The sequence below is a fragment of the Antrostomus carolinensis genome, unplaced genomic scaffold, assembly GCF_000700745.2.
Source record: "Antrostomus carolinensis isolate BGI_N321 unplaced genomic scaffold, ASM70074v2 scaffold46072, whole genome shotgun sequence".
Taxonomy (NCBI): Eukaryota; Metazoa; Chordata; class Aves; order Caprimulgiformes; family Caprimulgidae; genus Antrostomus; species Antrostomus carolinensis.
This window is the reverse complement of record NW_010301775.1, coordinates 55170-70041: the sequence shown is the minus strand read 5'-3', so window position 1 is coordinate 70041 and position 14872 is coordinate 55170. Positions and strand designations below refer to the sequence as shown.

Below are 14872 nucleotides of genomic sequence, written 5' to 3'. Positions count from 1 at the left end.
TGCCCCCTTCCTCCTGCCCTCGCCCGCTCCTGGCGACCCGCTGAGAGATGGACTTGGCAGGCGTGCTGCTGGCGTTGCTCCTCGCGCTGGTGCTGATTGTCTCTCTGCTCTCCAACCTTCTGGTGCTGCTATGCTTCGTCTACAGTACGGAGATCCGCAAGCAGGTCGCCGGGGTTTTCCTGGTGAACTTATCCTTTTGCAACCTGCTCCTCACCGTCCTGAACATGCCTTTTACCCTGCTGGGGATCCTGAGGAACCAGCAACCCCTCGGGGGCTGCGTCTGCAAAGCGGTGGGTTTCCTGGAAACTTTCCTGACTTCCAACACAATGCTGAGCATGGCAGCGCTCAGCATCGACAAATGGATTGCCGTGGTGTTCCCTTTAAGCTACACCAGCAAGATGCGGTATAAGGACGCCGTGATACTGATGGGCTACTCGTGGCTCCACTCCCTCACATTCCCCTTGGTAGCCTTGTTTTACTCGTGGGTAGATTACAGCAGCGTGTATGCCTCTTGCACCTTGCACCTGAAGGAAGAGACGGAGCGGAGAAGGTTTACAGTATTCACCATCGTCTTTCACTCCACCAGTTTCATGCTGTCTCTGGTGATCTTGTGTTTCACCTATTTAAAGGTGCTGAAAGTTGCCCGGTTCCACTGCAAGCGGATAGACATTATTACCATGCAGACTCTGGTTTTGCTGGTGGATATCCACCCCAGGTAATGTGTGTGTGTCCATATTCACAGTCTCAGGGGTTGCCGTGGGTAGCCTGGGCAGAGAGGATGTCCTGCCTCCCCAGGACCCTTTCCTGTGCTCCTGCCTGCCCGGCCATGGGGCAAACCCTTCTGCCTCTAATTTCAGACCTTGCTTACAGTGCCAGAAGCCAGTGCATTTGTAGCCTGCTTTGTTTAATTACTAGTTCTGCTCGGTGGGTGCTCCCACTTGTCCAAGCTCCCTTTAACGAGGAGCTATTGCTTTGGTGAGTTGCGATCGTCCTCAGGCTCGGCACAGCTGGGGCTGCCCACCCCTCCCCCATGCCGAGTCCTTTCCCACTCCCCCAGTCACATCTCACCTCCCTACTTCATGCCCTAACCCTCTGGCCACTCTCTTCCCTTTGCAGTGTGAAGCAGCGCTGCCTGAACGAGCAGAAACGGAGGAGGCAGCGGGCTACTAAGAAAATCAGTATTTTTATAGGGTCGTTCGTGATCTGTTTTGGTCCTTACATTATCACCAGGTTAGTATCACCTGTTGGGGTGGGGGACTTGCCAGGACCGGTATGTCCTCTTACAGGTGCCCGGGGAGCGGGGTGGGGTGGGGCGGGGGGTGGTACAGCTGATTTGGGGGTGCCAGAGCCTGACAGAGACCAAGGCTGTTTCAGGGGCAGAGCACACACAGGCACACACATACTCATACATACTCACACACACTCTCTCTCACAGTCACACTCGCACATACACAGACCCTCGACAGCCTCTGGATCTCCTTTCCTCATTGCAGCCAGGTCTAGGCACCTCTGCCAAGAGCAAGAAGCTTTTAGGACAAGTATCAGGAATTAATTACATGCCAGTGGGAGATGAACAGAGTTTAAAAGACTCACCACCCTTCCTTACTAGCACAACCCGAGCAATAGAGAGGAAAACTGACAGCTTTTTCTGATTAGCTCAGGTCTTTTTTTTTTTTTTTTTAGCTCGGGTTTTTTTTTTTTTTTTTTTTTTTTTTTTTAAATTTAAAGGCATAAAGCCAAGCTCGCTGCTATTGGAAGCTGAGGTGACATAATTTAAATTTATCTGGGCTTAAAATTTTTCAGATAGGCTTTGTGTCTGGAAACATTAATGTCTGTAAGCATATTGCTAAGGTGTAGCACAGCCTTGGGATGAGGTGTAAGAGTTATCTCCCAGGAAAACCAACAATTAGACTTTTAAAATGTATAGGAAACACCATGCTCCTCAACTGGGCAGAATTGTTGGCATATACCCTGGTGGTTGGCACCTTTTTAGGTGGTCATGCATCATTCCCGTTCTGTACTTTTATAGTCTTTATACAGCATATGGTTATTATTTTTAAATCTTGCATAAATCAGTGTGCTAGAAGCCAGTGTAACTATACTGAATTGCAGCACCTCAGGATTCAGCCTTTCATCTCTAAACTAAAATGGGCTACATCTTTCAAAAGCAATTTTTTGAACTATTTCACACTTCACAGTATGTTCAAGACACCCTTGAAGAGAACTGACTTCTGTTGAGGAAGGTACATGAGTCTGCAAAACCACCATGGTGAGGGTTTCCTCAAGGTTGCTGCCATGCTGCTGGGGTCTGCAACCACACCAGCTTACAGAAATCAGCCAGCTTCAGCACACTGATCTTACACAGTCACATGTATACAGGCCATTTCTGCTCACTGTCATTGTCCTTTTTCATGGGTAGGGGGACAGATTTAGGACAGTGCACAAAAATGACAATGTTTTTTAACCTTTAGGATGACATTTATTTCAGTTCCCATTTATACATTGAAAGGAATTCCTGACTGATTGCCTGGATAACTGAACTTTTTTTTTCTGCAGTTGAAAGGATTATTACAAATATTAACATTACATCACAGAGTTAAAAGGTTAATTGATCATTGTTCAGTACATTCTGAGTCATTTTCTATTCACTTTTGCCATAATCAGGATATAATTATATTGAGCAAAGTGGATTTTTCCATCTTCTTTCCATCTGAACATAACTAAGCTCAGCAAGTTCCACCATTGCCACATTTTTCAGGGTGGAGATACTTCTCATAAACTTCTAAACCAAAAGTGACTTCCCTTTTCAGACCTTGCATTTGGCAAATGTGAGATGGTGCATTTTCTATGTGTGACATAGGCACCTCGTGTGTCACTAGAGGGAAGACTGAGGGTTGGTTTATGTAAATGTATGTGTCAAGGTCCAGCTCTCTGTCTCAGTCACAAGGACCAACTTTGTTCAGTGACAGTAAAGCGGGAAGTATCTGGGGAGGACATCCTTAAAGGCTCTTTGCTGCAAAGGCAAGACAGTGTCCAGTCAGCACTAGATAAAAGGTGGTGGTGAAGGTGAGGTTGGCAGATTTGCTGCCATGCCCTTTTCCCCATTCTTCCCCCATTCTGGCTTTTAGGGGGCTGGCACTGAAGCAATCTCTGTGGAGGCAATGTGAAAGACATTCTCCCTGTTTTCTTGCTCTTTGGCCTGGTGACTCAGTTGTGTTGTGAGCTCAGTATTTGCTTCTCATTTTGGAAATGTGAATGAGATTATGATCATTAGCAATATATTCATCTGTTGCCTAAGAGCCGACAGATGAATTTTATCTTTTTTGTAACAGCACTGAAAACAAGAGAATGATACTAAGATGCATTCAGATGCATATTTCTAAGGCTGACTTGATTTGCCCAGGCCTTTTATCTTATTAAAATCCATGTAATTTTTCTTCTGTTGGCTTCAGTGCAATTATGTTTGGGCCCATAATACACTAAAGGAAATACATAGTAATACATTACAGGGAACACATACTAATACATCTATTTTCATGACTGAAAGATACCTTATTCTTCTTATTTAGTGTCTTTATAAAAACATCAATCATGTAAATATCAAATATATATATTTTTTAATTAGGATGAGATACAGGATGGGATAAATCCAAGCAACCACGCAGCAAGTGTCATTTATTGTACATTTTGTGTCTTCCTGTTCTCTGTTTTGAATTCACTGGAGTTTTTTACAAGCAGCTTCAAACAGAAGTCATCTGGTTTTTAAAAGCACTTGCCATAGGAATGATTTCATTTTTATGCATACAAATGAGAATTTTTCATGTCAGAGCTCAACCACGTTGGTCCTTGTGGTGGTAAGTTCGTTCTTCTGTGCAGAGGGATCAGAACAGCTTCAAAAGTCAACACCCTGCAAGTTGGGAGCTCTGCACTTTGGAAATAGGCCACAAGGTTCTTCAAACCTTGAGAAAGCTGATCTTACATCTTCAAATGGTGATGTTTTAGGGTACAGAAAGAGCAGTTTTATCTCATGGTACTGGTTTGGGGTTTTTTTTATTCTTCTGGAATGAAGATAGAAAAATAGTATATTCTTGCTCCTGCAAAAGGTTTCACAAAGAATGTACAGATAATAAAAACCTCTCACCCTATTCTTTCCACCTTCCTGGAGAGTTTGCCCACTGCAGATGATCTGCTTTCACTTCTGTGGGAAAAGTGGTTAACTTAGTTGCAGTTTCTCCTGCCATGATTAATACACCCATCTCAACTGAGGTGCTGAGGCTGCTAATCATCCATGAAGCGCAGACCAGGAGGCACAGGTCTGGAGACAGCTGGCTGCTGATATAATGATGATAAAATATTGTCTTCTTAGGGTTTTTTTGGCCAAACTGGTGGTCAGCCAAGTGCACACAGAAACTTTCACAGGTAAGTAGATGCAGTTGTGCTCCTAAGCGTACTCTGGGATTGCAACTGCCACTCAAATCTCACTGAGATACTGACGTGTGTGCTTCATACTACAGTGGTTTAACATGAATCCTCTTTGCATATGTGATAGTCCACAGAAGTGGTGCAATGCAGATTCACTGTTCTGTATCTGAGGAGATGGATTCCATGATCTAAATCAAGTTTCTGGTGTCATTTGAGATGCTGCATAGTACTCAAAACCTCTACATAGGTTGGCAGATCTGACAGAGGACCTAGAGGAGACCCACAGCGTCCAGTAGCAGTAGCCTAATGCCCAGGGTTTTTTTTCCAAAAGTCTCAAGTGTCACTAGACAGCTGTACTTAGGCAACTGAGCGAGTGAGCCTGGATGCCCCAAGTCACATGTGTCTACCTCAACCTTGCTATGGGAGAGGAGTAGTCAATTATGTCACCAAGATTTTGACCACTTACCAGCATAACTCTCCAAATTCAGAAAGTGTGCAATAAACTGCAGCATTTTCTTATCTTTGATGCCTGGGAGCTATAACATTGAAAACACACTTTTTCTCTCTTTCCATAGAGGGAACGATTCTTGTCTCTCAGTGCCCTTGTTAGGAAAGTTCCCTTTGCCTCTATTGAATCCAAGGAGTAAGTAAGTACAGGGCCCTCCCCGTACTGTAAGAAAATAAGTGTTACTTTAATGTTTCATGAAGCATGAGTTGAGTACTGGGCTCAGTGTGAATATAACACTCGAGTGTTTCCATTTCTCTTTAATGTTTAACAGGTTGATAGAGCTCCTTCCTTTTGTTACCATAAATTACTACTGGGGAATTATAAGCAAGTGCCTCACCTACAGTAAGGCTGCATCAGATCCATTTGTTTACTCGCTTTTACGTCAACAGTACAAAAAAGTTCTGATCAACATCGTCAATAGGATACTTAAGAGGGACCTGTATCCGTCATCGGGGTACAACAGCTCTCTCGACACCGAAAACGATTACTGCCTGCACAGATCAAACTAACACCATGAGAAGCATTCCCCTTCAAGTGAGGCAGAAGTTTGCTGCTGCTGGAAAGCTGCCTTTCCCTTCTTATGACAGTGGTGACAGTGCCTCCAGGGTGTGAAAGCTGCATTAATGTGATGCATTTCATTGTGGACTTTCATGAAAGGCTCTTCCCTGGTCTCCAGCCAAGTACAATATATGGCATAGCCTTGTCCCTGCATGAATGGAGTAGGCTTGAGGGGTTTTAAGAGAAACTCTGGAGACTTTAGAGAAGCTTAGAGAACTTCTAATGTTTCATGTCTGAAGACTTGGTATGTCTTGGAGCATTCCACATCAGACAAGATATTCTAGTGTCTTCTTGGACCACAGGAATCCCCAGGTTGGAAGGAGAGGTTGAGAATCCACCATGCTGCGCATGTAACCTGGCAGCCCAGGAGCTGCTCTATTAGTTTCAAACATTACCAATAAGTCTTTTAATTGATTGATTTATTGTATTGGTGCCTCAAGTGAATGATATGAGTTAGCACTTTGAATCTGAGATTGTGTTATTATTATTTATTCCTAGGCATCATGATTGTAACATAGCCTTTAGGAAGTGGTACATATATTTGTTATGCCAGTATTCTATCGAGCCTAACCAAAGTCCACATATCTGAGTTACTAATATTTAACACTTCAGTGGTATGTGATTACAACAACTGCAGCAACAGTAACGAAGACATATATGGAATTTAGTTAATAGCGCTGTAGTTCCATCACTGAGCTAGTAGTCCTATTCAAACAAGCTTTTATTCAGAAAAAAAAAAAAAAAAACCAAAAAAAACCCCCAACAGGTAGACAGTAGAATTGACAGATACCACTGTGTTTAAGATACATTACTTCAGAAGCTATCTGTTTTTGAAGAACAGCCTAAAATATATTAATTCTTTTTAAGGGATATATAATGTGTAAAATGTTTCATGCATTGGCTATATTTGGTGGATTGTAATAATATTGTACAATCTTTTCTTTTATAATGATCAATTTATCTGGTGATTTTAACTGATACCAAGAGATATCTGAGAGATATTATAACAGACCTGCTGCCAAATGCCAAGAAACACAAAGCTGCTTTATTATTATATGTATTTTTTTCTCTTTTATTTATTTTTAAATCTAAACAGGCTTTGGAAAAATGTGGGAATTATTTTTTAATAATATTCCTTTGATTACATAAGACATTAATCAAAATATTCTATGGCATTCAATAAGCTACTATTTTCTAATCGAGCATGTAAAGGGAAAATTAAAGCAATTCTAAAGTATATTTTAAGGAAAAAAAAAAGAAAGACAGTAAAGAACAGTTATTTTTTACGTAACAATGGACTTGACCCTATTAAGCACTTGGAAGGCTATTCCTGGACAAACTAAGCATATAAGCATGTGATTAGGCATAAATATAATTTCCTTTGAAGTTAAAGCTTTGTTCCTATGCTGAAAATTAAGTACATGCTTAACTGTTTTGTAAAATCAGTATTGAGCAATCAGCACCTTGAAAGGGTTTTTCCCACCATCCACAATGAGGAAGGAGTTTGCCTTATTGCAATCCCACTGAAGTCAAGGAAAGGTGATGCTGTGTAACAAATACAACGTTCTCTTATCTCCAGCTTTTATTCTCTGAGGCCTTTCTGATGCTTTTTCTTCTTTTTTTTGTCATGCAAGTACCTTAGGTCTCTGTATTTTGCATCTGTAGTTCTGCCTGTGTTTAAGTTGAATGTACTATAAATGTTTTGTCTTCTTAGTAAAGTATTTGTACTCTCTCCAATTTTGTGTAAATACAGTATTTCAGAGCTCTAAAAAAAAAAAAAAAAAAAAAAAGGTGTCTATGGACTCTCTCCAGTTTTACTATCTCCCTTTCGGCCTCCCCATGCCCCCATGCCCCCTTCCTCTGCCACACCACTACAGAAACCGAATGCTTCAGCCTTATATTTCAGCTGCAACATAAAGACCAGATATCTCAGTGGGGGATGGGAAGGATGCTAAATTTTCAGCATGTTTTTGATCAGTTTAGTGTCAAGAAGTTTTGATAGACTACAGCATTTATTTGTGAATAAACATGAGTTTAATGATACCTTACAATTGTTAGATTACATTCGGTTTCTTAAATGAAATGGTGCTCACTTTAAGAAAGGAATATACAGTTAAGTGTATTAAAATGTCACCTCCAAGACACACAAATGAAATAAAGATTTACTTTGATTTTTTCTTAGTATAGATAAATTAGTAGAGGAGAAAAAAATAATAAACTTTAAAGTTATTACAGTAATAAACTTCTAAAGTTATTAAAGTATAAGCCAAAATTTATAGGAATAAAACAAGACATAGTTAAACTGCTGCATCTGCTATTAAGTTAATTAATGAAGCTTATTCATGCCAGCTGAGAGTCATGCACACACTTTACAATATCACTCAACCTCACAAAGCATTGAACATTTTCAGAGGTGCTTAGGTCTAGATGGGAAGGGAAGGAAAAAAAAAAAAAAACAAAATAAAACAACATTTTGAACCTGTGCTTCCAGAATGTCTTTTAGATTTAATTTCCACAGTGAATTAAGAAGTTAAGGTCTACAGCATGCTCAAAAATATAAAGACACCAGAAACTAAGGAAGGGTGAGGAAAGCTGTAGTCTTCTCCGTCTTGATTTGCAAGCTCAAGTGCTTTGTTTAGCATTACTAGAACCTATCTTCTTCTGCTCAGTATGTACAGTCAGTTCTGCAGGTAATTTTTTCTTTCTCCCTTCTTCTCACCACCCACTCCCCACCAGAGAAAGGCTTGCTTTACTCTCTAACCAAGTAGGAAGTGTTCAGTGAAAGGTCTTAGTTTCTTTCCCCCAGCTTCCTGATGCAGGAAAACTCCTGCTAGCTTGGTGCTTCATTCACCATGCTCTGGGTTATTTGGGGATAGGAGGAGATAGGGGGAAATCACACTTGGCCCTCATTTTTTGGGATGCTACAAAAAGGATCAAAGGATTTAGTGCTATATTGGAGGTGAGAACATGTATCTCATATGGTGGGAGCATTCACAAGGGGTGGCAAGGCTGTGGATTCCCTCTCAGTGATATTTCAGAGAAAAGAAACATTGGATGCACAATCCTGATAGTAGGGTTCAGTTTGGATGAGAAGATTTCCAACAAAACTGAAGTGTGATATCCAAAATGGCATCTTGCCATTGACATGCTCTTGCCAAGTCAAAGGTAGTGCTCCAGGAAACTTCATCTGGATTTCCTGCCCAATGGCCTGGAGTGGCTTTTTCTATGAGACAAGAGACTGATAAATACCTGGCAGGTGTGTTGTGCAGTTGGAAATGTCACAGGGGTGTCAGTGGGAAATGCCTGAGATGAGGCCTTCCAAAGCAGAAAGAGCTGTCAGCCACCTGCAGCTGCTTAGGGAAAATGATGGTGAGTTGTTAAAAGAATGTGTGAAAGAAGCATCATTTTCTAGCAGCAGGGCCAAAAAAGCTCCTGGGCTGTGATTTTTCAGCTCCTGGTTTCAATCTGAATCAGCACAAAGTCCTTTCCCCTTCTCCAAACTTGCATTTTGGCTGCAGAGCCTGAAGTTGAGGACTGCACCTTCCCTGGGTGACACTCTTATCCAAATAGCAGAGTATAAATTGCAGAACAACAAACCTCTAGTGAGTCCATGCAACTGAGGAAATGTTCAACAGCAACTTCTTTCCCTCAACACACCTCCTCCAAAGTATATCTAAGCCTGATGATATGGATATTTTCTGATGAGGCCCAGGATGGAGTTTTGAATCTGTCTTTTCAGAGGAAGGAATCAAGTGTGCATGGCCCTTTTCCTAGGTGAGTGCTCTGATGTTTGTTTATCACAAAAAGAAGTGCTTCTTCCAAAGGAAATAGAAACTTTTTTTTTTTTTTTGCTTAGCACCTACGTTGCAGGTAAACTGAGATTGACAGTCAGACTGAGTTTCTGAGGCAATAAAGGTGAAGTATTGTTCAGACTACAGGTTCACAAAAGGTTTAGGTATGAGCTGGGTCCCAGCCTGCTAAGTCCTGAGAAGATAGATGTGCTTCAGTCCAAGTGCAAAAACAAAGCTAGTTTTCTTGGGTTGTGTGATACTGAAAATTTATGAGTCTCTGAGCCTAGATGGCAGTTTAGCAATGAGGACCTTGGGTTCTGTGAATTTTCAATCCACAAATTCCCTAGCCTCACTGAAGAGGAGGTGTGTTATTCATCTGGGTAAATCAGTGCCTAATAAACTTTTGCAAATAATCTGCGCAGCTCAGCGATTACTGAATACACATTTACCTTGTCTTAACATGAGTAATGACAGTACTGAACTTAAATTTCAGAGCTAATTGCAATATTAGGCTTATTACATGTGGGAACCAAAGTTCTTTAATGCAAGTGCTTTTATACAGAGAGTGATAATGCTGTGTACAACTATGGGTTAAAATTTGAGCTCTTTGAGAAATTTAGCAGCATTGAGTCTTGTTGGATCAAAGGACCTGTGACAAGATGTTCAAACTTATCTAGGTGAAGTTCTTAAAGAAAAAAATGAAACACAAACTGAGGAGAACTATCCCGTGTGAGTGGGAAGGTTTGACTACATCACCTGGAGTGCATATTTTCTGTTGTATTTAAGGCTTTTTTTTCCACAAAATAATGATGTGTACTTTTGTGTGCAGAATGAACAAGCAACTCTGTGTCTGTCTCAAAAGCACACAGCATATTTCAGGATTGTGACGTGCAAATGGCTGGTTTGGTCTGGTTCAGGGGGACACCTGGTTTGTGGGAGGTGTTAATTACACAAGTAAATTAGAAGTTCTGCTTTTTATTTTGGGAAAGCGGGTCCAATTAATATTTAATGGCTCAGCAGGAGACACAGCAGAGATGACCTTAAGAAAGGTTGTAAATATATGAATATCTTTCATTGCCAGAAGCTTGGGTGAGCAAAATGTCACCTGGCACAGTATATGCAACCAGCTCCTTCTGTGAGCTGGCAATGCTTTTCCCTGTGGCTTATGGATGTGGCACAGGCCAAATGACTGGTCCTCATTTCTGCATATCCCTGGCTCCTCTCCCTTTACCAGCAGGCTTTCCTTGTCAGGACACAAGGGTGTGTGATACAAACTAGGTGCTTCTTCTCTTTTTTGTAAGTGAGCAATGCATGAACCATGAGTTGCTCCCAGCCAGGTTTCTCATACATTCTCTAGGCAAATGAAGCATATTGTAAAGCATGTATGTTAAATGTCATAGGGTCCATATGGTTAAAGGTATTTTTGACTGTTGAGAACTGCAGACCATTCCAGTCCACTCACACCACTTTTTTAACCAGGTGCCATCAGAAATGTTTTAAACCATGACTGAAGCCTCTTAATTTCTGAGTCCAATCCACTATCACTTATTGCCTGTGCAAGTTGCTCAGCAGCCCACTGGGGACTGTAAAGAGTCTCCAAACAAAATCCAAAAACATCCCCTTTGGAACATAATCTAAGTTATTTGTTGCACATGTTTCTTCCACTGCATTGTATTCTGCTGTTTGCACATGACATATACAGGCTTGTATCCAGCAAATCTGGAGTAAACTATCCAGCATGTTTAAGTTTCCTGTCCTAAACCAAATGGATTTAAATCTTGAAACACTTTCCAAGAAGACCTCTGCTCTTCATGCCTAACTGTAGAGTAGCTTTACTTAACTCACTTTCAACTCACTTTCTCAGTATGATTTCTTTTTTTTTTTTTTTTTTTCCAGCTGGATGCTTAGCACTCTAATTGTATTTCAGTGGAGCCTGACCTTAAGTCACAGGTTCATTACCACCTTTTCACTTTTATAATTCCTACCTTTACATATCTAACATATCCAACCACTCTGTTCTCTTTGCTCCGAGCTGCCGGCCATGAGACACATTTTCAGAATGTTTTCTTGAAACCCAATAAATTACTCAGTGCCCCTGCTCCATGGCATGGGACTAGAGATTGGGTTTGTGTCTGCATCTTCATGAAACTATTTAAAAATGTTTTAGGTCTTCCGTTTCATATTTGTCCTTATTCATTGTAAAACAAAATGTTGATTGGTAATACACGACTTTTGTTCTACAAATGACTGCTGATCACTCCTTACCAGTATGAAATCTCTCTTTTCAGCTAATCAGACTCTTTATTTTTGCTGTTGCTGATGAAGCCTGCTTTAGCCTTTTAAAATATCTTTTGGGCTCCCCACGCAGGAGTCTGAATACTTTGTTATCTTTTTATTACTACTGTGCAGGAAGCCAGGGAAGTACTAGAACTGCTTTTCTCACGAGACCTGGGACACAGACAGATGAAAGACCACACAGCCAAGAAAGGATCAAACTGCATGAAACACAGTTTAGAAGATATCTAGGAATGGAAGACAAACACTTTGATCCTCAGCCTGTCTCTTGATCTTTTGCTCAAAGTTTCTCAGGCATTTAAAAATGTGCTTCTCACAATGGCTGGAGATACCTCAGAGCTGACAGTGAAGCTGAATTTCTGGGTGAAAGCTATTTAGGATACAAGAACAAGATGTTCTTCCGACCATCCTGAGGAGTTTGCCACACCAGTACCATGTAAAAAAGGAGTGACAGACACCCCTTACTCATAAAACACAGCTGCATGTGTGGAAGCCACAGCTCTCTTTTATGCTTTTCTAAGTGGAGCTTCAGTGGTCTTCTCTGGCTGTGAGAGCTCGGGCTGGGGTCTCTTTTCTCCTTGTAGCATGTCACTTTGGCCAGGATGGAAGCAAGATAGAAAAGGGTCCTGCTCTCCCTCTGTATGAACAAGAGTTTGAAAAGCTGTGTATGAGGCAGCACAGATTCTGTGTCCATGATGGTGGGTAGGTCACTTATTACAAAGGGAGAGATGATGTTCCTCCCCCTCTTCTGAGGGATACTTATATCCAATCTATGTATTACATCCCACTCATTTTGTTAGTGGGCAGAGGCATAACTGAAGGGGAAAATATGTTAAGAGTAAGATCTTGGCTTCACTGGCTTCAGGTGGAGGTAAGCCAAGATTTTACTTGAAGGTTTTAAGCAGTAGAGTCCAAGTCTGAATTTGCAGAAATCTTTCCAAAAGACCATTTAAGACCAGCTCAATTAAAAAGTCTACTCACTGAATTAATCACATTTGGAAAAAAAAATAAAAAATACAATCCTTGGATTCTTGCATATCCTAGCAAAACACATTAACGGTACAGAATGGCAATGTAATCTGGGAGGTGCGAGTTTTCTTCAAATGATAACATAAAGACATTAAGCAGACTGACAATGCAGAGGGTATGGCTATAGGGCAAGCTGCACTCCAGCCCTCTGATGGCCACTTACACCTCTGAGGTCTGTTTTTTCCTGAGCTTTCTCATTCATGTCTTTCTGGGTATAGCCCTGCTGTTCACTCTCTGATGGGTACCTGGACTTGCTGACCAGCCACGGTTACTCCCGCCAGCTGAATTTGGCACTTGTAAGCTCCTTTCTTCTACACCCCAAGGAGCACCCCAATCTGAAAAGTGATTCAAATTCAGGGTTTGTTCCTTCTTTCTTCAATATTGTTTATTCTTTGAAAGAGGCATATCACACAGAAAAGGAATAATAAACCCTCTAACAGCACACCTTGCCCATAGGTTTTCTTTTTAAGCATTTGTAAATTCTCACGTACTCAGCTGTTTTCATTTCTGGGCTTAGAGAGCTGAAGAGACCCAGGAAAAGCCGTATTTGCTCTTTGCAGCACTGCTAGCCAGTGTTCCCTTTGTAACTGCTGAAAGCTCGGTCAGTCCCCACCTCCATCGTTTCTCAAAATCTCTACCTGCCCCTGGTTTCTCATGTCACCTGAAAGCTAGGCTTTTCAGACACCTTCTTTCCTTGACACATGCCCTCAGGGTATTGTAGTGGCATTCACATATTTTTTTTCTGTGCTTTTGGTTTTCTGTAGAGGTTTTTTATGGTTTGGGTTTTTTTTTTAAATTAGTTTTCCACTTTCAGCCTTTTAGTTTTTAATTTTATGCAGCTGAGCAGGACAGTAACATGCAAATTAAACTAGAAAGAAAGCTGTGCTCCTCAGTTCTTTTTTTTTTTTTTTTTTTGTGCTTGACAAAGAAAGCATGCAAAGGAATCAAACCAAAAGTCTTGCTGAATCTATTTTGTCCCTTGGGATTACAGCCTATCAATTTCTGCAGTCGGTGGCATACAGAAGAGTACTAAAATGAGTACTGGCACATTTTCACCTTCAGATAAAATTACCAGATATCCATTTATGGCTGAATCAAGGTGTTCAGCATTAATTCCTCATAAAAATAAAATTCTTATTTTTGGAGCCTCAAGAGAACTTCCCACCTACTGTCCCAATAATCCTCATGAAGGGAGGATCATATGGAAATGCAACCTACCCAATGTGGATGCACAGTGGGTTTCTCTGGGCTTGTTCTTCAATGGCTAAACGTCTGTTATTGCCCTGGAAGCTCACAGCCTCTACTTCCAATGCTGATGCTCTCAGATTCAGCCCTTAGAGTGTCATCCACCTTTTGACTTTCAATTGTACATGCTATGAACCTGCAAAAAAGCCCCAGATAAATGGATGCCAGGACCTTTTGTCTTCTAATTTCCCATACTGCTGCTGCATTGATTTGATGAGTCTTGAGGGTAGCTGTTGCTTGGCAACTTGAAGCTAAACAGGTCCAGCATAAGGTGGAGTATGTAAATGGCTTGCTTTTAGCTAGCGAGGTTTCTTGACATCCTGATATTTTCCTCACAGAGGAAAGCTGGAGGTTGGACTTACCTTCTGGTGCAATGTAGTTTACTTCAAGAAGAAAGAAGGAGCTACTGAGAGCTGTGCCTAGTACAAAAATCTGTAGGAAAATGGAAAAATTCAGCTCTGGTAAGTATTTCTCTGCATATCTGTGCTCCAAAGATATCCTGCTTAACAATGGTTTAAAAGAAGGGCCTCACTAACCAAAATTTTGATGAGTTAATCTTTTTGATGAGCCACTGGTTCTTTTTTGTTCTCTAATAATAGAAAAGAGTAGAAGATAAGTCAGTGAAACTGAGAGTTGAGGGAAATTAGAAAAATACAAATCCCTAGTGTGGTGATTTCACTCCTTTGGCTTGCAGCCAAACAGTCACTCTCTCACTCTTCCCTCCCTCTGCCCCAGGAGCAGGGGAGAGAATTGGAAGGGTAAAAGCAAGAAAAATCATGGGCTGAGATAAAAACAACTTACTAATTAAAATAAAATAATAATGATGATAACAGTAATAGAATATACAAATGAGTGATGCACAGTGCAATTGCTCACCACCTGCCGACCAGTGCCCAGCCTGTGCCAGCCAGTGATCCCAGAGCAGAGGCAGTCCCAAAAGAAAACTGCAACCCTGGAAAAGTGAGCCTGGGCGATCTTTGAGAGCGTACCCCCAATTTCCAGTCAAGCCTGGTTAATATACTTA

General features: G+C 41.2%; 1 protein-coding gene across 1 annotated transcript; it reads left to right on the top strand.

Moving 5' to 3' along the window:
• Nucleotides 1-47: 47 nt before the first annotated feature.
• LOC104521559 (G-protein coupled receptor 26) lies at nt 48-5439 on the top strand. The gene is made up of 3 exons (XM_010163602.1): nt 48-715; nt 1117-1230; nt 5202-5439. The coding sequence occupies exons 1-3, from the start codon at nt 48-50 to the stop codon at nt 5437-5439; spliced, it is 1020 nt and encodes a 339-aa protein (XP_010161904.1).
• The last annotated feature ends 9433 nt before the right edge of the window (nt 5440-14872 follow it).

Bases quoted from the DNA above. Each gene is read 5' to 3' on its own strand.
- LOC104521559 (XM_010163602.1), top strand. From the start codon at position 48: ATGGACTTGGCAGGCGTGCTGCTGGCGTTGCTCCTCGCGCTGGTGCTG. The intron at 716-1,116 runs GTAATGTGTGTG...TTCCCTTTGCAG, and splicing joins CTGGTGGATATCCACCCCAG to TGTGAAGCAGCGCTGCCTGA. The intron at 1,231-5,201 runs GTTAGTATCACC...AATGTTTAACAG, and splicing joins GGTCCTTACATTATCACCAG to GTTGATAGAGCTCCTTCCTT.